We start from the raw sequence: 26,831 nt of genomic DNA, 5'->3' as shown, positions 1-26,831 counted from the left end.
ATACAAACCCACGCACACACTGAAAGTGGAACTGGGTCATATCTCTGTGTGCTCTGAGAGATCCTTTCAGATGCGAATGTAGATTGTGGTCAAGATATTTAAGGTGCAGGAGTAAAAAATTGCACTACCACTTCACCTTCTTGTCTCAACAACATACTAAAATTTCAGAGTTATAAGTTTAAATCAAAACATAGTTAATATATACAGATTTTATGAAATATGTGCAGAAAATTTGCTGTGTAGTTGCCACCAGAAAGCTTCAGTCATTAAAGCTTGTCATCCTAAGTGAAGTGAATCTGTCAGATACAATAGTCTAATTCATTTCATCATATGCAGATTGCCACATATTTAGCACAGTCACTCATAAAGAAAATATCCAATAAAAAGCTCATAATGACTGATTTGACTATTGCAACATAGTTCTGGGAATTTAAGTCTTATACACATTGAAAATTTAGCAAAGTTCTATACATCTAATGCAGAGCTCTTAGTAACATGGAGATTTTATCAATTAACAAATATAACTTCTTTGGTGATCTACATGGACACATTTTGTGCAGTCTCAGACAGTGTAGGGAATATGGTGCTCTGAATAGTCATGCCCCCTCCCTCCCAACATCTGACCTGGCCTGGCTCTATACTCTTTCTGTTCATTATAACTGACCCTTGTTGTCGGGAAATATCAGGGAAATTTCGGGGGAAAAAAAAACTGGAAAAATCTTGTTTTCGTCTCAGTAGATGATTGATATATACATAGACACACCGACACACATCCACGCACACACTGAAAGTGGATCTGGATCTTTTCTCTGTGTGCTCTGAGAGATCCTTTCAGATGCAGATGTGGGTTGTGGCCAAGATATTTAAGATGCAGTAGTCAAAAATTGGACCACTACTTTACATTCTTGTCTCAACAATATATTAAAATTTCATAGTTATAAGTTCAAATCAAAACATAGTTAATATATACAGATTTTATGAAATATGTGTATCTCTATTTTTTACTGAATTTAATCATCTCATACTAATACAGAGAAGAGAAATCTTTTTAAAGTCTTGTGAGAAGTAATGGGCTAGGAACCATTTATTAATATCAACGAAAATTTCATTAATAGACCTTTATAAAACTATACTTGATTTGCTATTGATTGTAACATCTGCAAATGAAACAAAATTGGCACCTCATAATGGTCCTGCTGAAAACGCAAGAAAAAGTATGAGCTTTAAAATGAAACATTATGGGACACCACAGATAATTAGTTCCCAGTTGTTTGATGATTGTTTCTTTTTTTCCTTGTCAGAGAGACAATTTAATCCATTTTGTGGTAGTTCCTATTACACTATAAATTCTAATTTAGTTAAAAGAGTACTGTGATTTACACAGACAAATGGCGTTGACAATTCACCAGGGTTGCCACAAGTTCTGGAAATCAGGGAATTTCAAACATGTCAGGAAAATCAGGGGAAAAAAAAAAAGACACTGGAAAAATGTTGTTTTTGTCTCAGTAGATGAAATGGTTTAGTTACTGAGATGTCATGCATCATCACTGGCTGGGCGCAGCTGAGTAAGTACATGTGCTGCTTCTGTACTCCTTCATTCTTATTGCTTCTCCCATTCCTACCAACCCCCTCTCAACTTGTGGTCAGCACAGACATGAGGAGTGGTTTGTTTTGGTCTGATTCTAAGAGATTGTTGATGCAGTGGCTGGAAATGGCGGTTACGTGTGCATGAGTTGTGTCTAATTGATTGTGTTAATGTGTGTGTGCTTTCATTTTCTGACAAAGGCTGTGGCTGAAAATTTAGTTGTGAGAGTGTGATTGTCTTTTCTATGTGCCTGTCTGCAGCTCAGCGATCATCTTTACTATGAGTTGCTGCCTATCCTCACTAGTATTGATTCTCAGAGTATTTGCACAAGTTGTCTGCTGCATGGATTGATCAATGTGGTCTCATTTCATCAACATGGTGTCTGTGACATGTGAATAGCTGGCCACATGAGTGGACTTCCATGATGGGCCAAAACTGCAGGCCATTTCTGCTGGTATCCCTAATGGATTGGGCCTGCTGATCTGAAGCCCATTTTTCCCACTAATATGCAAGCTCTGCCCTTCTGATCTAGTTGTTTATCCGAGGACCCAGGACTGCGTGCTCCGCAGTAGGCCAGAGGCCACAGACAATGGATTTCAGGAATGTTGACTGTCTCACCTTAAGTATGTTGTACAGTGCAGCGTTTTATAGACTTTTTTTATTCTAGTACATTTTGGCACTTCAAAACTAATGTGTATATTAGAAAGTATGGGCAATAAGAAGAAGAAAATTGTGTCAGTCACTGGTGATTTGTACGTTATGCGCTCATATATTTCTTGAAAGAAAAATCATACAGTGAGTAATAACTGACAATAACGAACATAGTAGAACCAACATTTTGTTAGCGGTCACCGATAGTGTTGGTTTACACAACTCTTCCCTTCCTTATAAACTTCTTTCAAGAGGCTTACCTTTTTCTGAGGTTATTTCTGAAATCAATGAAGGTATTTTAAATCTGCCTTGCGACTCCAAGGAAACGCGTATTTTAGTCACCAAATATGTTTCATTTTATTGGAATAAAATAATAGCTGTGGTCTTAATGAAACACATATATCATTTTGCTTGCCTTCTCCATCTAAAAACAGTTTATTACAAATGATGTTGATGTTGATTTTTGCTCACACGGGGGTGAAATACAGGAGTCCTTACATTTTTTGTCAGCTTATGTCTTTACTTACCGTTCATCGTTGAGGTCTCCAGGGAAAAATGCTAAAAAACTTGTCTGAAATGAGGGAAATATTAGGGAGTTTCACTTGGGGGAAACTTGTGGCAACCCTGTTCACAGAAAATGCCAGTGGGTTTTTCCCCCCTAATGATTTGAGTTATGGCAATTCCTGATGAATGTAGGAACTTCTTCTCACAGAAGTAACTCGGTAACCTAAATCATATAATGCTTAACATATCTACACCAGTAATCACATAATGTTTAATGAGCCAGATTATGTCAGACAGGTTTGGTGATTCTAGTTTATCAATGCAGAGCAATAGTTCATTAAATCTACTCCTCACTGCTCAAATATTTTGATGGAATAAGGACAGTGGGCATCTCACGTTGACATAGATACACTGGGTGGAAATAAAATTTCTGTTGATTGCTGAAAATTTTCAAATAACAGTAATTTTTATGCAATCAGTATGCTAGACTTATACTATTTCGTTTTTTTTTTTTTCTCAAACAGAAAGTTTGTTTTAATCCCAATATCCCATAAAACTTTGTTTCTTCACGTTTATATTTTTATACCTTTATGTGTGATGGTAGTAGGTCACAGATTTATAGGTCAGTGGTAATATTGTAGCAGCCAATCATTATTGTAGATAGAATCCTTTTAAATCACTGTACTTTGTCCAGTTTTTTTCTAGTTAATGAATTCCATCTTTGAAGTGCAGTTCTCAAAGGCCTGCAAAATATCAAATGTAGCTGATGTAATGTCTTCCTTAGATTTGCTGTAGTTTGTAGCCACAAATTCCTTTTGTTATTGTAGTATTGGATGCCAAAGAGTGTTGAATAGGGTGGATATTCGAATAATTCATACTTCAGATATCTTAGTTTTGTGATTGGCCATCCAGATTTGTGACAGATGGAATTTCCTGCCAATACATAGGCTTTTTCTCTTGTATGTTTCCACTCACTTGAACCATAACCTTTCTGCAGCACTTACTAGTCCTTAACGAAGAATTCCTTGTGCATCTTATAAAACTGTCTGTAACTTTCCATCTTTTGTTTTAGGATCACTGGCTTCCTCCAACTAGTTTGGTCGCTGTTTCATTTTTTTAATGTATTTGTGCAATCATATCTGATTCAAGGTATCAGATCAGAGTGCAAAATCAATTTGGTCTTTTTTAAAATAAAAATGAGATATTTTTTAAGCATTCATCAAATTGAGCACTCATTTTTCACTATGTTCTCTTATCTTTAATTCATTATGTAACATGAATTGTACACTCTATGCCTACACCATCAGCTATTTTATTCCCCCTTAATTGAAGATCCTCTGATTCCATATTATCACTTTCTCCATTTTTACATATGTGATTGAAGTTTTGGTTCCTTCTTCGGGTGGATCATCTCTGAGAGAATAATAGTCACATTTGAATTTAATTGTTAATTTCTTAATAGTTGAGAAATTTTGTGCATAAATGGATATAATAACTAAGTAGAGCATGCTGAAGAACACCATTAAAATTTCATTTGTACTAAAACCATCTCTGTTGTAGACCAATAATTCTTGCTCCTGTCCTCATACAATCATGAGTATACCCTGATTAGGCTATATGCTTGTGTGAGTTGTTAATCATACTGAAGTTTTATGCTGAAAAACTGTGTGTAGAAAGTTGTTAATGTAGAAATGTTAAAGTAGTAATGTTTTTGAATGCCTGTTCTGTTTAAATATGTAGGTGCTGATGCCTTAATAGAAGGATGCTTTCTTGTCTATATGAAGTTTCTAATGCTACTTATTGTGTAAACAACATCATATTATAGCTATTTTGTAAACAACATCGTATTATAGCCACTTAGAGTGGTTTTATGGTTTGAAAATCCTATCTACTTTGCAGGATCGTGAATGCACCACGAGATCAGTTGGACTACCTTTTTAGCACTAGTGCCTATACCATACAATTCGTTCAATACACTCACATTGATTGTCAATACTGATTAAAAAGTAAAGGAAAATTCAGTCAAGGATATTACAAATTATGAGAAAGTATTGCTGATCCGCACTTACTTTCAGGAGAAATGTCGATACTTCTGACAGACTTGTATAAAACTATATACACTATCCTAGCTTTAGAAATTAATAATTCTTTTCTTGGGGAAGGAAAGAGGAATGGATTGGCGAAGGTTAAAAATGAGTGGGGAACACTCAGACTCCAGGATAAGATGGGCCCACCTGTTGTAAGGATGTCTGGGGTCTGAGAGACCTTCCCTTACTTTTTTATCTTCCCCAATTCATCCTTCTCTCCTTAATTGCAAATGTTAGGATAGTGTGTGTACTTTTATATGAGCCTATTGGCAGTGTGACATCTCTCCACAATGCAAGTACTGATCAGAAATTCTGTTTCTTAACAACTAATCTGCAGTTTCATATCACTCTCCCACTTCTTATTGTCTTTATTTAATCTACTTCATATTACCTTTCTTATGCCTTATTTCATTTTCTTTTGTTCCCTTTACCACGCAATATTATTTTTTCTAACCATTCCACTGCTCTCTCTCTCTCTCTCTCTCTCTCCCTCCCTCCCTCCCTCTCTCCTTCTCCCTCTCCCCCTCCCTCTCCCTCTCTTTCTCTCTCTCTCTCTCTCTCTCTCTCTCTCTCTCTCTCTCTCTCTCCACCCCACCCCACCCCCCTCCGCAGATTCGATTTGTTCAATTGTCCCTTTCATCGACTCATTGTATCTTGCATAATTCCTTAGCTTCTGATCATACTCTTATTTCAGTTACCCTCATTCACCCACTGCCATTAGTACATTGTTAGTGTCTTTCTAATGAAAACTTTGTTTATTATATCTTAAATCATGTATATCAGGATGTCATAATCACAAGAAACAAAACTGACATTCTGCAGATCGGAGTGTGGAATTTTGGATTCCTTAATCAGGCAGATTGGTTAGATAACTTAAAAAGAGAAATGGAAAGGTTGAAATTAAATGTAGTGAGATTTAGTGAAGTTCAGTTGCAGGAAGAACAGGACTTCTGGTCAGGTTAATGCACAGTTATAAATGCAGTCATATAAGGGTAATGCAGGAGTAGATATAATAATGAATAAAATAGAAATGCATGTAAACTACTATGAACAGTATAGCGAATGCATTAAAGGAGCTAGGATGGATTCGAATCCCATACCTATCACAGCAGTACTGGTTTGTATGCCAACTACCTCTGCAGATGATGAAATGACTGAAGAAATGTATAATGAGACAAAAGAAATTATTGAGATAGTTATGGGAGATGAAAGTTAAATTGTGAGGGTGACTGTAATTCAGTAGTAGGAACAGGAAGAGAAGGAAAAATAGTAGGTGAATATGGACTAGGGGGGGAAGGAATAAAAGAATGAAAGAGGAATCTGCCTGGTAGAATTTTGGAGAGCATAATTTAATCATCATTAACCCGTGATTTAAGAAACATGAAAGAAGACTCTATACGTAAGAGACCTAGAGTCACCAAAAGGTTTCAGATTGATTATATTACGGTAACACAGAGATTTTGGAACCTGATTTTAAACTGTGAGAGATTTCCCGGAACAGACTTGGACTCTTGACCATGATTTATTGGTTATGAAATATAGACTAAAACTGAAGAAACTGCAAAAAATGAGTAAAGTGAGGAGATCGGACCTGGGTATGTTGTAAGGTCCAGATGTTGTTGAGAGTTTCAGGGAGAGCATTAGGCAATGGTTGACTTCAGCAGGTGAAAGGAATACAGTTGAAGATGAAGGGATAGCTTTGAGAGATGAAATAATGAAGATAGCAGAGGATCAAAAAGGTAGAAAGACAACACCTAGTAGAAATCCTTGGATAACACAGGAGAAACTGAATTAATCGATTAAAGAAGAAAATACACTAAAGCACCATAGAAACTAATGTAGGCATACATATTCAAATGCAGAGATACGTAAACAGGCAGAATACGGTAGTGCGGTCAGCAACACCTATATAAGACAACAAGTGTCTGGCACAGTTGTTACATCAGTTGTAGCTGCTACAATGGCAGGTTATCAAGATTTAAGTGAGTTTCAACATGGTGTTATAGTCACTGCACAAGCAATGGGACACAGCATCTCCAAGGTAGTGATGAAGTGGGGATTTTTCCGTATGACCATTGCATGAGGTACCAAGAATATCAGGAATCCATTAAAACATCAGATCTCTGATATTGCTGTGGCTGGAAAATGATCCTGCAAGAACAGGGCCAACAATGAGTGAATAGAATCGTTCAACGTGACAGAAGTGCAACCCTTCCGCAAATTGCTGCAGATTTCATTGAGCCATCAACAAGCGTCAGCATGCAACCGTTCAATGAAACATCATCAATGTGGGCTTTCCGAGCCAAAGGTCCACTTGTGTACTCTCAATGACTGCATGGCACAAAGATTTACACCTTGCCTGGGCCCATCAACACTGACATTTGACTGTTGATGACTAGAAACATGTTGTCCGGTCAGACGAATCTTGTTTGAAATTGTAACGAGTGGATGGACATGTACAGGTATGGAGACAACCTCATGAACCCATGGACCCTGTATGTCAGTAGGGGACTGTTCAAGCTGGTGGAGCCTCTGTAATGGTTTGGGCAAACATACGTTTATAGCATTTGTAGGCTTAGAGAAAGCTTTTAACAATGTTGATTGGAATACTCTCTCGCTCTTTGAAATTCTGAAAGTATCAAAGTAAAATACAGGCAGTGAAAGGATATTTACAACTTGTATACAAACCAGACGGCAGTTATGAGAGTCATGGGCCATGAAAGGGAAGGAATGGTTGAGAATGGAATGAGCTGGGCTTTTAGGGTACCTCTGATGTTAGTCAATCTGTACAGTGTGCAAGCAGTAAAGGAAACCAAAGAAGAATTAGGAGTAGGAGTTAAAGTTCAGGGAGGAGAAATAAAAACCTTGAGGTTTCCCCGAAGGTACTATAATTGACCTGGAAGAGCAGTTGAATAAATTGGATAGTCTCTTGAAAAGAAGATGTAAGATGAGCATCAACAAAAGTAAGACAAGGGTAATGGAATGTAGTCAAATTAAATCAGATTATGCTGGGGGAATTAGATTAGGAAACAAGTCACCAAAACAGGGTGTATACGACCCGGGACAACCGGGAGATCCGGGAAAAACCCGGGAATTTTTTCATCCGGGAGAAAACCGTAAAAACCCGGGAATTTTTTAGAATTCCGGGAATTTTTCATTGTTTTAGTTTTCAGTTAAATTTTTGTAACTTTGACTGGTAAGAACCAATACTCTAACAAAGAATATTACTGTATCTCGCTACTGCAGCAATAAAAAACGAACGAGAGAAGAGAAAAGAAAATAAAACTTAAGTTGCAAAGGAAATGCACCATATACAACAACAAAACACATTGCTCATACAAGCGTTTGCCAACAGCAAAACGTGTCAAAGGCTTTAGGAAGACTATTCATGACAACAAATTGCCTCCGATGAGCGTGACGTCACAATTGTTTACATTAGATTAGTTTGAGCGGTTGCGAGGGAGCTTACGCGCATGTACACTTGAGCCGCGCTTCAGTAGTACCCTCTCCCGCTTCTGGCTACAGAAGCGTGGCAGTTAGCAGTATAAGCAATAGCAGCAAGCAGTCAGATGCTATCCGGAAAAATTTTAGTGGTGCGCCTAAGCTGCCAGATTCACGTATGCGCAACAGGCCCGGAACTAGGGGGCGGGGCAAACAGGGGTATCTGTCCGGGTGACAGTTTCAGTGGGGGAAGGGGAGGGAGGCGCCAAATTCATATTATTGAGGAAATAGGCCTTGTTTCACAAAGCGCCGAGCATCCAGCGCTCGTTAGTATATCGATTACTCATATGATTTTGAACGCATCCCTGTTGGTTTTTGAACATTTTTGAACAAATTCCAAGTTGATTTCTGAAATACTCGCAAGTTGATTTTTGAATGCTTGCATAGTGTACGTGATGTCTCTGCCAGGGGAATTCCCGTCGCATCTAGAAATAAACTTTCCTGCAGACCAAAGGGGACGGGTCTATACGAGCTGGGCGGAATAAAGCTGAACGGGTGAATGCCAATCGCCGTTTATGTGGTTCATTGGGTTTGCAAATGATCAGCGTTGTTATAACTACTAGTGAATTCCATAGATTCAGACTACCAGAGTGTAAATAAACGAATAAAAAGAATAACAGGCAACAAATATTGCGTATTGTCTCCTCCGTATATCCAAGAAAATGAAATTTTGACAGAAAATTTTTGGCCAGACCGCCACACTACTAAGGGCCAGTTATACAGTCCCCGGCTAGCAGCCGCCAAAGTTCTATTCTGGGAGTAGTGCGGAAAACGCGTTGTACGAACACGTAATAACGCCTAACCGGAGAATAAATGCTGGTTAAGTAAACTGGTGATTGTGGCAGGGTTAGTGAAGTTAACCAGAGAATAAGTTTTGACACTGGCAGGAATAGTTACAGAATTAGTGATGAAAAGATTGTTTGTTAGATTAAGGAAGGAGAAGAAACGGGGGACACACAAATTACGGAAGAATATGACGATTCCAAATTTATATAAAAATTTCGTACTACTACTTTTCGATCTAATGCTTCAGAAGCTAGAGAGTATGAATGAAATGTGAAACTGTTTCCTAACATAAAACTTTTTGCTTGTAGTTGGGCTAATAGGAATTTGATATGGTACTTAGTGAATTATATTCCGTCTGGTCTTGGGTTCAATTTGTATTAACACATTTTTTAGTATTAGACAACATCATTTCTTTTTTTGAAGTGGCAAAACGTTTGATGAAGTTTGGTGAGATAATAGATCCTTTCACAAAAAGGAAAGGACACCATGCTGGAGCAAGGTCAGAGAGATATTAAGGACTGAAGAAATGTGTACTGTCTTGCTTGTCACTTGTCTTTACTCGTTTTATGTATCCTATATTTAATTTTATGTCACACAAAACAGCAAGTTATTAGTTAATAGGCTGTAAAGAGGGGCAGGATGTCAAACTGGCCGACTTGGAGCAGGAGAGGCACCACAGGACATTTTAATTTCCACTGTCCTGAATATAGTTTGATGACTCCCATTACAAAATATTATATGTTTGAATTCCACAGAGCGAAATTCAGAGACGTGCGACAGAAGAATGCTGTGTGAAGAGGCATGGCACTGCACTTTGGCACACTTAAGACCAAATAACATGTCTCACTTTCCCTCGAGCATATATGTTTCATGTATCAGACTCTTCAGAAATATGTGCGCTACAAAATTAAGATATTTTATAAAAGTCGATTTTTTTAAAATTTTTGGCGTTCAGCCTCAAACGCTCGAAGGAGGGGGAGCGGCACTATCTAGTATTGCCCCAGTTTGGAAATATCGTCGATCCGGACCTGATGCACAGAGCAGTCTGAGTTGTAGTGGGGAGGTGGTAGTCTCCACGTGACCCGTGTTTACGTTCAGTGATTTTGCTGTTTCCTCTTCGTTTATTGCTCTCACATCAAATGAAAACAAAACGGATGTCTTGGCCGAGAGCTATCAATTCAATTAAAATACATTCACATAATTACGCAGGGCTAAAATATGTTGTTAGTTTTAGATTTTATTTTATTTTTTTCCACCTTTTTGACAGTCAACCGTTGAGCGTCTTTCAGAACAATGAAGTTATTTTTGTCGATTTTTCAAAGAAATTTTACTTTTATTAATCTTTTCTGCTGAGGCAGTCAATTTATTTGAAATGAAGTGTTTAATTCCACACTATTGACTAGTTTCAACTGTTAACTGCATTTAAAGTTCACGTTTTCATCTTCTAGCACTTATGGCATTATGCCTTCATAAGGAACCAAACATTAGATAATACAGTACTGTAGAGATGGGCAAACTGAAACACGTAACTGTTTCGAAACAAATGAAACAGTACAATGTAATGTTTCGATACGCTGTTTCGAAACAGTGAAACAGTTTGTGTTTTGTAATCTAATAAACCTACACATTTTATCATCTTGAATGTCTACTGTATACGTATGTCCACATAAACACAAATGAGTTGCGAGAGCGCTAATCATATCCCAGAAAGTATGAAATTATCACTTAGGCGTCTTGGCAGTTTCGTATTTCTGCAGAAAATGCGCTGCTTTCGTGTCGTGTGGCTTTCATACTTTTCAATTGGCTGAGGACAGCCATAGCTGAAGACAGAAAGGCCACCACGAACGGAACTGGAGGTGGGAGCAAACTGCAGAAACAACGGATATGCTACTGGAATTCCCACATTCCGTTATATGGGTAATATACCCATCCTGCTAATTGCCATGCACACAAAGGGAATCATTGAGGATAATAGGCACAGTGACTATAGACTCACAAATAACGCCAAATAATTCGAATAAATAACAAAATATAAAAGAAAAAAATTTTGTCTTTCAAGGTGTTTCGAACCGTTACTATAAATTCACCATGCTTCCTAGTCCTTCCCGTTCACCATTACACTATGAGTGATATGTCAAACAGATTGCTTGCAATTATACCTACATCAGATTTATGTATATGTCTAATAACTGTCACTCTACGCCTTTTTTTATTCAAAATGTTGTAGGCTTACTTACGTTTCATAATATGATTACTGTACATGAACAGAGAAGCGTATGTTATCAAAAAGTGTAATTTAACTGAATGATTTTCACATATTTATTATTTTGAATGTGAATAGTATGCGTTGTTTTATTGCTTGGTTAGTGTTTATAAAGCAGATATTACGCCATTTCGGAATATGACAGTCAGCTAGAAACGAAGCTTTATTTTCGGATATCTTAATCTTCATGCTATTGTTTGTCACAAAGATTTTGACACTCTTGAAAGTGTTTCATGAAGTGGTATGTTAAATGTGTTTCAGTACCTGTGCCGAGCCCGAATCTCGTCCGACACAGAGGGGAATGAAACATCGCTGTTTCGATACAATTAGTCCGTTCCAAGCACTGGTGGACTGAAACAGCCTTATTCTGAAACAACGATACAGTTTCTGTTTCTGGCTCGAGACCGAATGTGGCCCAGTTATCCGAGACAGGGGTGGAATGAAACACCACTGTTTCGAAACAGTGAACCGTAGCCGTACCGAAACACTGAAACAGTTCCACGTATCGATACACTGTATCGAAACATAGAAACAGTGGCCAAGTCTTGAGTACTGGTACTCCAAGAAAATTTACATCTGAATCTGGACATACGAATGTGCACTTTAAGCCGAATGATGTATTTTAGTGTGGTTCACGAAATTTCGATGCTCTTGGAGTATCCTCTAATGTCTTGTTTCTTTTATGACATAATGTAAAATCTTTTAATGTTTTACACGTACGAAAGCAACGGGCTTCCTGCGTCACTGTAGCTACGCAAGCGCGGCGACGCCAGTTATCTGGCAGTGTTTGACAACTGCTGAAACGAATCTAACAGGTCGCGGGAAAATATTCGGAATGGTTCTTTGAAAAGCATTACTTTCAATGTACGACCATTTACAATATTTTCGAGCGCGGAAGATCAGACATTTATGTCGTTGTTAGAAATTTTACTGGCACTTTGTGTGATATATCTTAAAGTGTAACATGCGGCAAAAAAAAACTCTTGCAGCTTATTAATCTTAGAGACCAATATTATACGTAAAAGCTTTTCTTTTCTTGTAGCAACACTATGTATATTCATTTAAACTATTATCTTTTCCTATTTTTGTGTTAGCGCTACTTAACAGTGATGTTGCTTTTGGCTACGCTCTGAATATCCGCTGTCATTGGCCGGCGAGATCGTTTGTAATGAGCTATGACTGGCTTACAAAAGCGCATCGGAATCTCTATTTCAGTCCTTCGGAAAGTAACGTGCGGTGTTTGGTGGAATTGGAATTTATACTTTCGTAATACGAAAATATGCAGTATGCATGTTGTAAAACGTATTTTTTCCCCTGAGTTTCGTTTTCTAAAGTGCCTGGAAATTCTACTCCGATGTATAAAACCACAACCACTGAAAGGATTGATAAGTTTCACTGTTCCAAGGAAAATTGTACTGCTACTTAACACAGAAAAAGTGTGTTTTCATCCGGGAGAAATTCTATTTTTAACCGGGAAATCCGTTTTTTTTTTTTTTTTTTCTCGTCCACGTATACACCCTGTAAAAATAGTAGATGAGTTTTACTACTTGGGCAGTAAAATAACTGATGATGGCCAAAATGTAGACTGACAATGGCAAGAAAATAATTTACGAAGAAGAGAAATTTGTTAACATCAAATATAGACTTACGTGTTAGGAAGCCTTTTATGAAGGCATTTGTCTGGAATGTAGCCATGTATGGAAGTGAAACATGGATGACAAAAAGTTTAAACAGGAAGAGAATAGAAACTTTGAAATATGGTGTGACAGAAGAATGCTGAAGATTAGATGAGTACATCACAAAACTAATAAGGAAGTAGTGAATAGAATTGGGAGACAAGAAGCTAGTCTCACAACTTGATTAAAAGGAGGGATTGGTTGCTACAACACATGCTAAGATATCAAGGGATCACCAATTTAGTATTGGAGGGAAGTGTACATTGTAGAGGGAGAGCAAGAGATGAGTACCATAAGCAGATTCAGAGGGATGTAGGTTACAGTACTTAATTTTTTGGGGGGGGAGGGGGGGGGGGAGGTATTTCTGAACTTGCTAATCCAAATACAATTTCTTCCACTGCTTTGTCTCTATATCTCTCTCTCCCTTTTGGGTTATATTTAAAGCAATTATTTTGAGTTAAAAGTTCCGATTGTTTTACATTAACTGTTCTTTTTTTTCTATTAGTAAAAATAGCTATCTATTTACTGATTTAATTTGTAGCCTCAGTTTTCAGATGTGTGTTTCATATAAATAATTGTTAGCACAGGTGCATTTCTACCAAGTGAACTTTCGTGGAGGACCTGGAGAAGAACATTATTTTGCCATTCATAATGGAGGAAGCATTGATTCCCCAGAGATTGTGCATTTAACAGCAGGTACAACCACTGCAACAGATGTAATTTCAGAAACCAACTATGTCTGGATTGAATATCACACAGGCCCTAACCCTTCAGGGCCTGGCTTCAGTCTACACACATCTCCAGTAATTTCAGGTTAGCCATTTCATGCCCAATTTATGAAATCATTTGATGAATCCTTCACTGACTGCTACAAATTCATTTTTAGAGTTTCTCTCTGCATGAACATGAATAGGATATGTGCTTACAACTGCTTTACACGTTTAATGTAAAATAAACTTCTCTGATTCAAGTCTGCTGTAAAGTCTAGTTACAATCTGAAGTATGGGGGCTACTCATTGCCCAATTAAAAGATTGCCAAGAAAGACTCTTGTAATAGTTTTATTTTACAATTACATGCTCTGCATTACTGTAGAAAAGGAAACAGTGAGCAGCTAATCGGCACATAAACCAGCTATAAATCATTGCTAAGCTTTTGGATTATGTCATTCTTTTTGCTAACTTGCATGGCTATGTTGTCCTTGTGGTACCACAGTATAGTTAGAACAGGTATCCAGCTGGAAAAATGCGATTTTTTTTTAGTTAATTTTGAGTTGGAAGAACATTGATTCAACTCTCCATCTGGCCACTGAGTTCTCCGTTTTTCATGTTGTCCCAAAATCAGTTAAAGCAAATACTGCAATGGTTCCATTGGAAATGGTACAGTAAATTGCCATCTACAATCGGATACCATGCTCCACCTTCAATGACCTCTAGGTTGGTGCTACATTCACCTTTATTTCCTTCTGTCTTGTTTATGTACATGTCAGTGATCAACTCCTCAATTATGCAGTGAGTGATTAGCTGTACTCCTTCCTATATTTACATTCCACTCAGAGTTTTCCAGTGTTATTTGACTCTTCCTCTTCTCCCTCTTCTTCTTCTTCTTCTTCTTCTTCATCTTCTCTATGTACATATTAAGTATATAAACCCAAACAACTGATACAATTCGGAACTGAGTTATTATTACCCTGCTTCATATTCCTATGACACCACATTGTGGAAAAGGACAGTAATCATGTTCATGACTTCCTGACTATACAGTTGGTTTTCTTGTAGACTATCTCTGACAGTTATAGAGATGTGATAGTCAAGATCCTGTTCCAGACTGTATGGTGGTGGCAGCAATTTCCGCAGTGTACCTGATGCATTAGTTTCCATATTTTCTTGGTAATGTGATTGCTCACATTATTATGGAAGATCTCATTGGTACAGTACATTAAAGTTTACAGGCAATTTACAATCTTAGTAAATAAAAATTTGAATGGCAGGTTTACTGTAGAGAGTACCATTTATTCCAATGCTCAAGTTAGTGTTGTTACTAATAATATTCCAGAGTAGACAGCAGAAGTGGATTGTAATATCAGAAAAGATGACAGTATAAAATATTTAGAAAGACCCTCCACAACTTTTATTTCATGAATGTGGCAAGTGGAAGGGCAATTGGGTACCATGCTGAACCCATGAAGTTCCAGGATAAATGCAGAGAAAAAGAAGAAAGAAGACTTTGTTGCTGATACATACAGTGTTCAGTTTTGGACAAGGTGCTCCTAGCCATTCTCCACATAGTAAGCCTTATTAATTTCCAATTGGGCTCTATCCTTAATATATTTGTATCTCAGTTTATCTTTTTCTTCATTCTCTTTAATTTTGATCTACTGAAATCCCTGAAAAACCAAATCTGCATCTACACAATGGTGTGCTTTGCAGTTCATTTTCGTACAAGGCTATATTCCAGATGAATACTTTCAGTAAAGATTTCCTAAAGCTTAATTTATATTCATTATTAATAAATCTCTTTTTTCACAAATCCTTTTCATGACTTTGCGAGTCTGCATTTTGTATCCTCTCTACTGCATCCATTTTCAGTCGTTTTGCTCCCTAAATAGTAAACTGATGTACTACTTTTAATGTCTCATTTTGTAATGTAATTCCCTCAGCATTGCCTGATTTAACTTGAGTATCTTCCATTACTCTTGGTTGACTTTTGTTGAAATGTGTCTTCTGCTCTCTTCTCAAGACACTTGCGTTTTCTTTTCAACTGATTTTCCAAGTCCTTTTTCATCTCTCACAAAATTACAATGTTATCAGTAAACTTCAAAGTTTTGATTTCTTCTGCTTCATCTTTAATTACTTTTCCAAATTTGTCCTCATTTTTTCCATTATTGCTTGCTCAAGGTACAGATTCAATAACATGGAGATAGGCTATAACCCTTTCTTACCCATCTGAGCTACTGCTCTCTTTCAGTGTCTTTTGGCTCTTATATTTGTTGTCTGGTAGTACAAGTTGTGGAAAACCCTTCACTCCCTGATTTTATCCTTACTGCCATCAGAATTTCAAGGAATGTATTCCAGCCAGCTTTGGCAAAAGCTCTCTCTAAATATACAAATACACCAAACAAAAGTTTGCCTCTGTTTAGTCACTATTCTAAGATAAGTCACAGTGTCATGCTGCCTTACATGTTCCCAAATTTCTCCTGAACCAAAACTGATATGTGAGGTAACTTTCTGACATGTATCCAGTCTTTTGTGAACAATTTGTATCAGTATTTACAAACTAATGATTCTGTGATATTCACAACTGTCATTACTATTCTTCTTTGTAATTGGTGTTATTGCATTCTTTATGAAGTTTGAGGGAAGTTCACGTGTCTCATATAACCCATATACTGGGTGGAATAGTTGTGTCATGATTGATTCTCCCAAGGATTTTAATAATCTGAAGTGAATGTTTTCTATTTCAGGCACCTTGTTTCAGCATGTGCCTCAGCACTTTGTCAAATTCTTCTCACAATTTCATAACTCTCATATCATCTTCATCTACTTCCTCATCCATTTCCATAAGGTTGTCTACAAGTTGACTTCCTTTGCATAGCTCTTCCATATCTTCCTTTTAATAATCTGTCTTGCTTTTTCTGCAGTCTGGTGCCGTTGATAGCAAGACAACTGATTCTCTCTTCTTTGAAAGTTTCTCTAATTTTCCTGTAGGAAGCACCCATTTTTCCCATTGTAATGCACGCTTCAATAGGTTTTCAGTTCCACTCAAGCCATTCCTGCCTTGCCATCTCGAAATTCCTGTCATTCTCAATTTCTGTACATCTGTCTTCCCTTTTGCCAGCTTTGTTTGCAGATTTTTTACATTTTTTGTTTTGTTTTGTCAATTAAATTTAATATCCTTTGTTTAGAAAAGGATCTCTCCTTGACTTTCTTTTTACCTCTTCAGTTGTCAGCTGCCTTCACTATTTCATCTGTTAAACCCAGCAGAAGTGATAAAAATGGTTTATACAGCAGCCGCATCATTCCAGTATGTTTAGTCACATCTCATGTATCACAGAAATGTTTCTGTATCTAGATACATACTCAGCAAGCTGCCGTATGATGCCTGGTGAAGGGTGCCCTGTACCACTACTAGTCATTTTCTTACCTATTCCATTCACAAGTAGAGCTTGGGTAAGACAACTGTCTGCAAGCCTCCACACAAGCCCTAATTTCTCTGATCTTACCTCTGTGGTCCTTATGCAAAATATATGTTGGCAGCTGTAGAATCATTCTGCAGTCAGCTTCAGATTTCAGTTCTCTAAATTTTCTCAATTGTGTTTCTCAAAAAGAACATCACCTATCATCCAGCAATTCCCATTTGACTTCCCAAAGCATATCCACAATACTTATGTGTTGTTCGGAACTACTGGTAACATACTTAGCAGCCTGCCTCTGAATTGCATTGATGTCTTCCTTTAATCCGCTCTCAGGCAGATCCAGAACACTTAAGCAGCACTCAATAATGGATCATACTAGTGTCCTATATGTTGTCTCCTTTACAGATGAACAACACTTGTCTAAAATTGTCCCTATAAACTAGAGGTGACCATTCGCCTTCCCTATATATTAGTTCCATTTCAAATAACTTTGCAGTGTTTCATCAACATTACTCTGTCAAGCAGCACACTACTAATGCTGTATTGAAACATTGCAGGTTTGCTTTTCCTGGTAATTTGCGTTAACTTACATTTTTCTACATTTACAGTTAGTTGCTATTCATCACACCAACTAGAAATTTTGTCTCTGTCATCTTGTATCCTCTCAGTCAGTCAGTGATGTACCTTCCCATATACCACATCATCATCAGCAGACAGCCACACATTGTTGCTCACCTTGCCTGTCAGATCTTTCATGTATATGAGAAATTATATATACAAAGATGAGGTGACTTACCGAACGAAAGCGCTGGCAGGTCGATAGACACACAAACAAACACAAACATACACACAAAATTCAAGCTTTCGCAACAAACTGTTGCCTCATCAGGAAAGAGGGAAGGGGAGGGGAAGACAAAAGGCTTTCGTCTTCCCCTCCCCTTCCCTCTTTCCTGATGAGGCAACAGTTTGTTGCGAAAGCTTGAATTTTGTATGTATGTTTGTGTTTGTTTGTGTGTCTATCGACCTGCCAGCGCTTTCGTTCGGTAAGTCACCTCATCTTTGTTTTTATATATAATTTTTCCCACGTGGAATGTTTCCTTCTATTATACTGAAATTATATATACAAAATTACAGTGGTCCTATCCCAGTTCCCTGGGGGACTCTTGTCTTTGATGAACACTCACCGTTGAGGACAACATACTGGGTTCCGTTACTTAAAAAGTCTTCGAGTCACACACATATCTGGGAATATATCCATATGTTCATACCCTTGTTAACATTCAGCAGTGGGACACAGAGGTAAATTTTTTTCATAAATATAGGAATATGGAATCTGCCTGTTGCCCTCATCCATAGTTTGCGAGATATCGTGCACGGAAAGGAAAAGCTGAATTTCAAACTAGTGATGCTTTCTAAAAGCATGCTGATTTGTGGACAGGGGCTTTTCAATCTCAAGAAAATTTATAAAATTCGAACTGAGAATATGCTCAAGAATCCAGCAGCAAACTGAAGTTAAGGATATTGATCTGTAATTGTGAATGTCTGATCTTTTACCCTTTGCATATACAGTACTAACCTTCACTTCCTCCCAGTTGCTTGGAGCTTTGTGCTGGAAAAGAGATTCATGAAAAATGGAAGTTAAGTAAGAGGCCAGTGTTGCAGAGTACTCTTTGTAAAACAGAACTGGGAGTGCCATCCAGAGCCAGGAATGTATTTGCTTTTAACTTTTTCAGTTGTTTCTCTGTGCCAGGGATGCCTATTAGTATGTCCTCCATAAAGGAGTCTCCGCAATTGCAAAATGATGACATGTTTGTATGATTCTCCTGCATGAATGATTATATTCTACTGTCATAGCAGACTGGTCAAAGAGTGATGGGCTAAAAGTCCTAGACCCGCTTAGTGATTTTATGTAGGCCAAGAATTTTCTCAGTTTCTTGGCAGAATCTTTTGTTGAGATATGACAGTTGTATGCTTTGTATATCAATCCAGTATAGATTTATGAATTTCTACTAACTTTAGCCTGTTGTCATTTCCATGTTTTCTTTTGAACTGTGAGTGCAACACCTTTAACAATCTCCTGTGGAAGACATTATAGGAAGGTTATGTACACCATTTAAATGCCAAAATTTCAACATATTAAATCTTTTCACATACATCTTGACTGTCAATCGTTATGAGAAAATTAGAAAAAAAATGAGTTATTTTGTAATTACTTTTGTGGATATGATGTATGAAGAGAAAAAAAATGATGCTGATACATTACGTATGCTCAGCTATGCCAACAATGGTGTACAGGGTAGTGCACTAGGCCAATTTCATAATTATTTTAATTCATAATTATTTTGGTAACTATAGTATTTTGTTAACTAGTATAATGTAATCAATCATCCCCCTTTGTTAGTTTATATATATTGGTTAGATATCCATTATTAGTATTTAACTGTATGGTAGCTCTTTTAGTAAAATACTACTCTGTAAATTTCAGGCTGTGGTGGAATCCTACATGATAACAACCGAGAACTTGTGTCTCCCAACTATCCAAAACAGTACCCAATTAACAGTGAATGTGATTGGGATATTCGTATTCCTGATGGCTATCATGTTAATCTTACTTTTATTGAGCGCTTTCAACTGGAAAACAGCACCAATTGCCAGAAGGATTATGTTGAGGTTAGTAAACATGACCAATTCTTTGTCTCACAACTTTCTCTTGTACCTTTTTTAAAAAATAAGATCTAGGCTTCGGTACCAAGACAAAAAAATTCAGGACCTATTGAAATATTTTAATGTGTATTACAACAAAAGCTACTCTGAAAGTGCAATTTGTTTGTCGCATTTTTGTGTCTTGTAGTTTAGAAAATTTATTTTTATTATATCTGCAGTTTATATGATACTGTAGACAGTTATTTTTCCTGTATAATTTTTGAACTTCATTTTATTTTAGCTACACTTGCTTTTAGTAAAAATACTTTTGTGACGTTTTGTTTGTATTAGTCAACATTAAACGTTTAATTGTGTCTGCATGTACCTGTCATGTGTTTTAAAGTTTTTAGTCAAATTTTCTTCATATTTAGATGAAGTTATCACAGGATTTACACTTCCAGCTTAGCAAAATGTACTTTTTATTCTAGAGTAGCAATTGAGAGACTCTAGAGTTATTTTGGACAATGGTTCAAATTCCTGTCTGGCCATCCAGATGTAGGTTTTCCATGATTTTCCTAAACTGCTGTAGGTAAATGCCAGGCTAGTTCTTTTAAAAAGGGCACAGCCAATTGTAGTAACTCACTGGATACTACACCACCTGCTCACAACTGATGCAAGTTGGGCCGCTACAACAAGTGTAGTGCACACCAACATTCAAACAGCATGCCCGCAGCTACTCGAGGCGGCTGCCAATAGGGGCAGCCTGGTCATCGGCCTCCCTCACCAGCTCTGCCGTGTGAGCGCAGCATTATACCAGTGACACCTGACGTACAGAGACTTTTTATAAGGGCATGCACGGGTCTCCAGGTCCTGTGTTGGTAAAAGTGTTCGAGATCTGTAAGCTACAGTGAAACCCTGCTTTTATACTTTTCAAGGGACTTCAAAAAATGGTGTTAAATGCACTAAAATGTAAAATGTGGGAAATACCATTTTAATCTGTAAAAGTAACATAGTAGGAAACCCCCTTGCACTTTATATGTGATATATGTACATAACAGCCATCAAAAGACTTGTCAGAGACTTGTTTATTATCTAATGAAGGTTTATTATCTAATAAAAACCACTGATATAACTGGAACTGACAACTGTCTGGGAAGTAGGAACATTTGACTCAATGCCATATGTCATAATTGATGTTTTTGAAAGCCTGCACCTGTCATTCATCATTTAAATAATGCAATACTGCACTAGTTATGTATTCTTTCATGCTTAGCATGAGATGTTTTCAGAATTTTTCCTCTTTGTCAAGTGCAAATATATATTTTGTGTGGTGTTGGAATGTGTGTTATTCTGCATATCTTGCACTGCAGTCGTCTTTTTGAGGTTATTAGGTACTGTTCATCATCATTTATGTAGAAAACCAAACACACACACACACACACACACACACACACACACACACACACACACACTATCACTCACATTGTTTGTTTGTGTAACATCACAAAAAATACATATGTAAATAATGCACTTGACAACGAGAATAAATTCGTGAACTAATGGGTCCAAAGGAACAGTTCACCAAGATGAATGGAACGAGCGAGGAATGAATTCTAAGGAACTGTCTTTCACAGTTCACTTCAGTCACGGCTTTCTACTTATAGTTCCCGGGAACGGGAAATGACCGGTCTCGTAACCGGAGTCGGCTGGTCTTGTTCCAGCCTTGGTTGTCTTTCATAGTTCACTTCAGTCGTGGCTTTCTACGTATAGTTCCCGGGAACAGGAAACGGTTGGTATCGTTCCCGAACAGCACGTCGTCCAGTCTCGTTCCAGCCTCAGTCCCTTTCCCGTCTGCCTTGGTCTCAGTCTCAGTCTTGCTCAGCCGGACTTGTCCTTCTTTGCATGGCCACAGGTCACAGTTCCGTCTCGAGTTCTTGTTTGTTTCATTCACTTCGCATGTCCATTCTAGATCTGTTTCAAACCTTTTTTGAACTATGAACTTCTGGTTCTTTTCAAATTCTATGCAGCATCTACGACCGGTAATTAAAATGTATTTTATAATTATGTAAATCATTTAAAAATTATGTGGCATGTAATACATACATCTTTTCACGTAACAAAATGACCTATCAGCTTACTTCAACATTTCGATAAACAGCAGAAGAAATACTTGTAAAAAGGCAAGATTTTTTTCTTACTACACATGCAAAGGACGTCGGCACGGCACACACAAGTGGCCATTTTCCGTCTTTTTTTTTTATCCAAGGTAAAATAGTATGTTTATTGATATGGAAGGCAGATCAACGTACAACTGAATGAAGCCCGCACTTCATAATCAAGTGTATGGTGTCACATTTTGTAAAGACAATATGATAACTTCTACAATAATGTCACAGCAGGAGCTGACTGCACCGTCGTGTAGTGGTTACGATACTTAACTGTTGCATGAAGGGTCGTGAGTTCAAAACTCAGCTGAACTGTACAAGTTTAATTACTATATTCAGTTCAAGTAAATTCTAGAAGTATCCAGAAATGTCAAGAATCATTGTCCTGGAATATTCTGTAGCTGTATATATACTGTATGTGTTCTGGACGGAGGCAGTTCACTCTGCACTCTTGTATGTGCAAGTGCTGAATGAACCTTCGTTAAGTGAAGTTAGTGTTCGTTATTCATCTAATTACGCCTTCTCCTACGTGACATTGTTCTGGTGGAGATGCTGGGTATTGGAACTTATGATAGCACACATTATCGACAACATAGTGGCTTCCATCAGGCCACAACAGAGCCACCATTTACATGGCGAGAAACCCGAGTTCGAGCCATATTCAACAGATTGCAGTCTATCAGAGACAGAAGAAGAAGAGGACATTACGATGACAGCAACTGTGTGCCACCACATGAGACATCCTTGTGGGTTCTCTGGTGACGATGGCCAAGATCCAAACAAGTGGCTGAAAGTATATGAATGTATAGCCAAATTTAACAAATGGGATGACACCGTGTGTTTGGCTAACGAATTTTTCTACTTGGAGGGCACTGCCAAGCAATATTATGAGAACAACGAAGAGGGGTTCACAAGCTGGGAAGTATTCCAGGCGGAACTGAGCAAGTATTTCAGTGACACACGACGACAGAAGTGCAAGGCTGAAGATAAATTAAAGTGCAGGGCACTACAGCATCCTACATTCAAGACATCTTGGAGCTGTGTAAAATAGTGGATCCTAGAATGAAGGAGGAAGATAAGGTTGCACATCTCATGAAGGGTGTTGCTGAGTACATGTATCAAGCCCTACTCCTGAAGGAGGTTTCAACAGCAGATGACTTGATAAAATGGTGCCAGTTATCGAGACAATGCATAAAAAAAGAATTACCCACAAAAAGTTTGAATGGCTTCCAAGTGCCATATCTACGTCTGTGATGGAGGAAGCAACTGATTTCACAAGTGTTCTTCGTCAGACAGTGAGAGAGGAAGTTCAGAAGGCACTTGGATGCACTTGGATTGCACGGCGAGCAAAAGACTGAGACGCTTCAAGATGTCATAAGGGAGGAAGTGGAACAAACATTGAACCCAATCTCTCGGCCTTCATTTCCCTTTAAAATGGTGAAAAAGTCGAGAACCAGGCAGAGTTACATCCGTACAATGCCGCATGAGGAACCTGTTTTGGCACCAAGGAAGACTGACACCTGGAGGACCCAGGATAACCAAGTAGTATGTTTCCACTGTGGACAACTGGGACATGTGGTGCACTATTGTCGAGAAAAGCGACGGATATTTGATGACACCCGCGCCAGAAGACAGCAGACCGATCTTAGCCTACGCCAACTCCAGGACAACGAAGATGAACGAGAAGATGCAGGTCCAGGACGACGTAGGTCACCATCGCTGCAAGCTAGCCACTGGAGAGGACACACTGATCAAGGTCTCCATCGCCATTTAGAAGCTACACCCGATCACCTAGCCACCGTAACTTGGAAAACTATAGGGTACAACCTTCCTGGGAAGTGAGACCGCCGAAGAGAAATCCTCCGCTATTGATCACTACAATTTATAGGAAACTACGTTGATATCCTCATGGATGGCCTATCAGCCCAAGCTCTTGTGGACTCTGGAGCATCATATTCAGTCCTTTCAGAAAAGTACCGTCGCCAGTTGCAGAAAACAGTATTCATCGACAACAAAACATCTCTGCTGAAAGTGGCTAATGGGAAATACATAAAATGTACAGGAAGATGTACCATTCGTGTGGGTATAAGTGGCCTTACACAGCCCTTAGAATTCATTGTCTTACAAGAGTGTAGTCATAATGTCATTTTCAGATGGGACTTTTTGGAAGCTTCTCTGGCAATTATAGATTGTGGTTGCTCGAATATTATGCTAGACGAGATGAGATACTCTGGGCAGGAAGATCCACATTCAAGTGTGTGGTGACTGTGTGTGCTGGATAAAGTGATCATTCCTGCAGTCAGCGCTAGAAAGTTAACTGTCACATGTCATGCAAGCATCAACCCATGGATCTTGCAGTGGAATGTAAGAGAAGCATACCACTGAAGAATAACTTGGTCATCCCAGCCTCTGTTGTTTCATTTAAGAACAGATTCGGTGAATTGTGGATAGTTAACTGTTGCCAAAAACCACAGATCCTTACAAGATGCATGTGCATAACAAATGCTGAGCCATTAATTGAAGAACAGCTGAGCGTCATAGAAACCTCCTATGTCGAGTCTGTGGGCAAAATTAGCACTACAACTACGAGACAAGATCTTCTAGATCGACTATCACCAGATGTCACTAAGAAACAACAGAAGAAGCTACTTGCCATTCTTCAAGAGTTCTCTGAATTAGACATATCGATGGTGAAGCACCGAATTAGCACTGGAGACCATCAACCAATAAGCCAAAGAGCATACCATATGTCAGCAATGGAATGTCGAATAATTCGCAACGAGGTAGAGAAAATGATGAAGAATGACATCATTCAGCCTTCGCAGAGCCCATGGTCATCAACAGTGTTCCTTGTCAGAAAGAAGAATGGCAGTTGGCGCTTTTGTGTTGATTACAGGAAACTTAATAAGATATCTGAAAAGGACGTCAACCCTCTTCCACAAATTGACGATACACTAGATTGTCAGAAGGGGGCTAAGTTTTTCTCAACCATGAACGTGTACTCAGGATACTGGCAGACCGAAGTAGATAAGGCTGATCGTGATGAAACTGCATTCATCACCCCTGAGGGCCTGTGTGAGTTTAAGGTAATGCCGTTTGGTTTGTGTAATGCACCAGCAACTTTTGAGCAGATGATGGATAATCTTCTACGTCACCTGAAGTGGACGATGTGTCTTTGTTATTTAGATGACATTATAATGTTCTCAGAGACATTTGATGAACATATAAAAAGACTGAGGGCTGTTCTTAAGAGTCTCCAACAAGGTGGACTGAAACTTAATCCAAGAAAGAGATTCTTGGGAGCAAAAGAAATCTTTCTGTCAAATGAAGATGTGTGGCCAGACCCAGAAAAGGTGAGATCTATGACAGAATTTCCTATTCCTAAAAGTATTAGAAATGTGAGAAGCTTCCTCCTATAGTGTTCTTATTACCATCGTTTTATCAAAGACTTTCGTATGAACGCCATGCGACTCCAAGAGTTGTTAAAAGCTGATGCTAAATTTATCGGGGGTGGTGCTCAACAAGATTCTTTCGATGTGCTGTGAAAAGCTCCGACGACTGACCCTGTACTTGGCCTGTATGATGAGAGAGCACCTACAGATCCCTGTGGGTATGGGATCGGTGCTGTTGTGGTGGAAATTTTGGATGGAAAAAAAGAAGGTTATAGCCTATGCTTCTAGAACACTCACAAAAACCAAGAGAAACTACTCAACTACAGAAAGAGAATGTCTTGCTTTGATCTGGCCCATGTGCAGATTTCAACAGTATCTCTGTGGAAGGCCATTCACAATTGTTACAAACCATCATTCATTTTGTTGGCTGACAGGTCTTAAGGGTCCAACACGATGACTCGCCAGGTGGGCACTACATGTTCAAGAATATGACACTACCATAGTGCACAAAAGTGGAAGAAAATGCCGAGATGCTGGCTGTCTCTCAAGAAACCCTGTGCAAGGCCATTGTGACTTTGATGAAGATCGTGACTCTCTTGCTGCACTCTAGGATCTCTCTGCTGAGCAGAAGAAGGATGCCAAGATATCCCAAATTATGCTTGCCTTAAATTGGTCAGAGTATGTGAAAGGACAATTTAAGGTAGTTAATGGTTTACTTTGCAAGAAAAACTTTGGTCCGTTTGGAAAGAGGTGGTTACCAGTGATTCCTAAACACATGTGCTTAGATGTTCTACAGAAATTCCATGACACACCAGAGGTCAGACATTTAGGATTTATTAAGACCTACGATAGAATGTGCAAGAGATTTTTCTGGCCAGGTTTATTTAGGAGTGTCCATCACTATGTGTCGCACTGTAGAGAGTGCCAGAGGTGAAAGGCAGTTCCTCAGAAACCACCTGCCTGACTCATACCAATTCCACCAGCGGAAACAGCTTTCTAGTGTGTTGGGATTGACCTCTGACGATTTCCAGTGTCTGCTAGTGGCATTAAATGGATTAATGTTTGCACTGTTTATCTGACGTGCTATGCCATTACAAAAGCCTTGAAAACACCCAAATCATCCAAGGTAGCGAAATTCATCATGTAAAACATTGTATTACAACACCTGTGCCCCAAGGTCATTAATTACGGATTGAGAGAAAGTTTTTCAATCGAATCTTGTGACAGACATAAGCCATCAGAGCAACATTACTCATCACATGGTGACTGCCTACCATCCGCAAACTACTGAACGCCTTAATAAGACCTTGGCCGACATGGTATCAGTGTTCGTCAATGCTGAGCAGAGCAACTGAGATGAGATGCTACCCTTCGTGTTGTTTGCCTACAACACTGCCAAACAAGACACCACAGGATTTACGCCATTTTTCCTGGTGCATGGGCAT

At 38.5% G+C, this 26,831-nt stretch overlaps 1 protein-coding gene across 1 annotated transcript in view; it reads left to right on the top strand.

The window, feature by feature from the left end:
* LOC124711575 (cubilin-like) overlaps window positions 1-26,831 on the top strand; it is a gene marked incomplete in the record, with an annotated part of 644,865 nt that overhangs the window by 455,324 nt on the left and 162,710 nt on the right. Inside the window, 2 exon segments of the mRNA XM_047241722.1 lie at window positions 13,641-13,866; window positions 19,672-19,856. Coding sequence (XP_047097678.1) covers window positions 13,641-13,866; window positions 19,672-19,856 — 411 coding nt within the window.

Source organism: Schistocerca piceifrons, chromosome 8, assembly GCF_021461385.2.
Source record: "Schistocerca piceifrons isolate TAMUIC-IGC-003096 chromosome 8, iqSchPice1.1, whole genome shotgun sequence".
Lineage (NCBI taxonomy): Eukaryota > Metazoa > Arthropoda > Insecta > Orthoptera > Acrididae > Schistocerca > Schistocerca piceifrons.
Note: the sequence above shows the minus strand (reverse complement) of the source record. Positions and strands in the feature narration are given on the sequence as shown.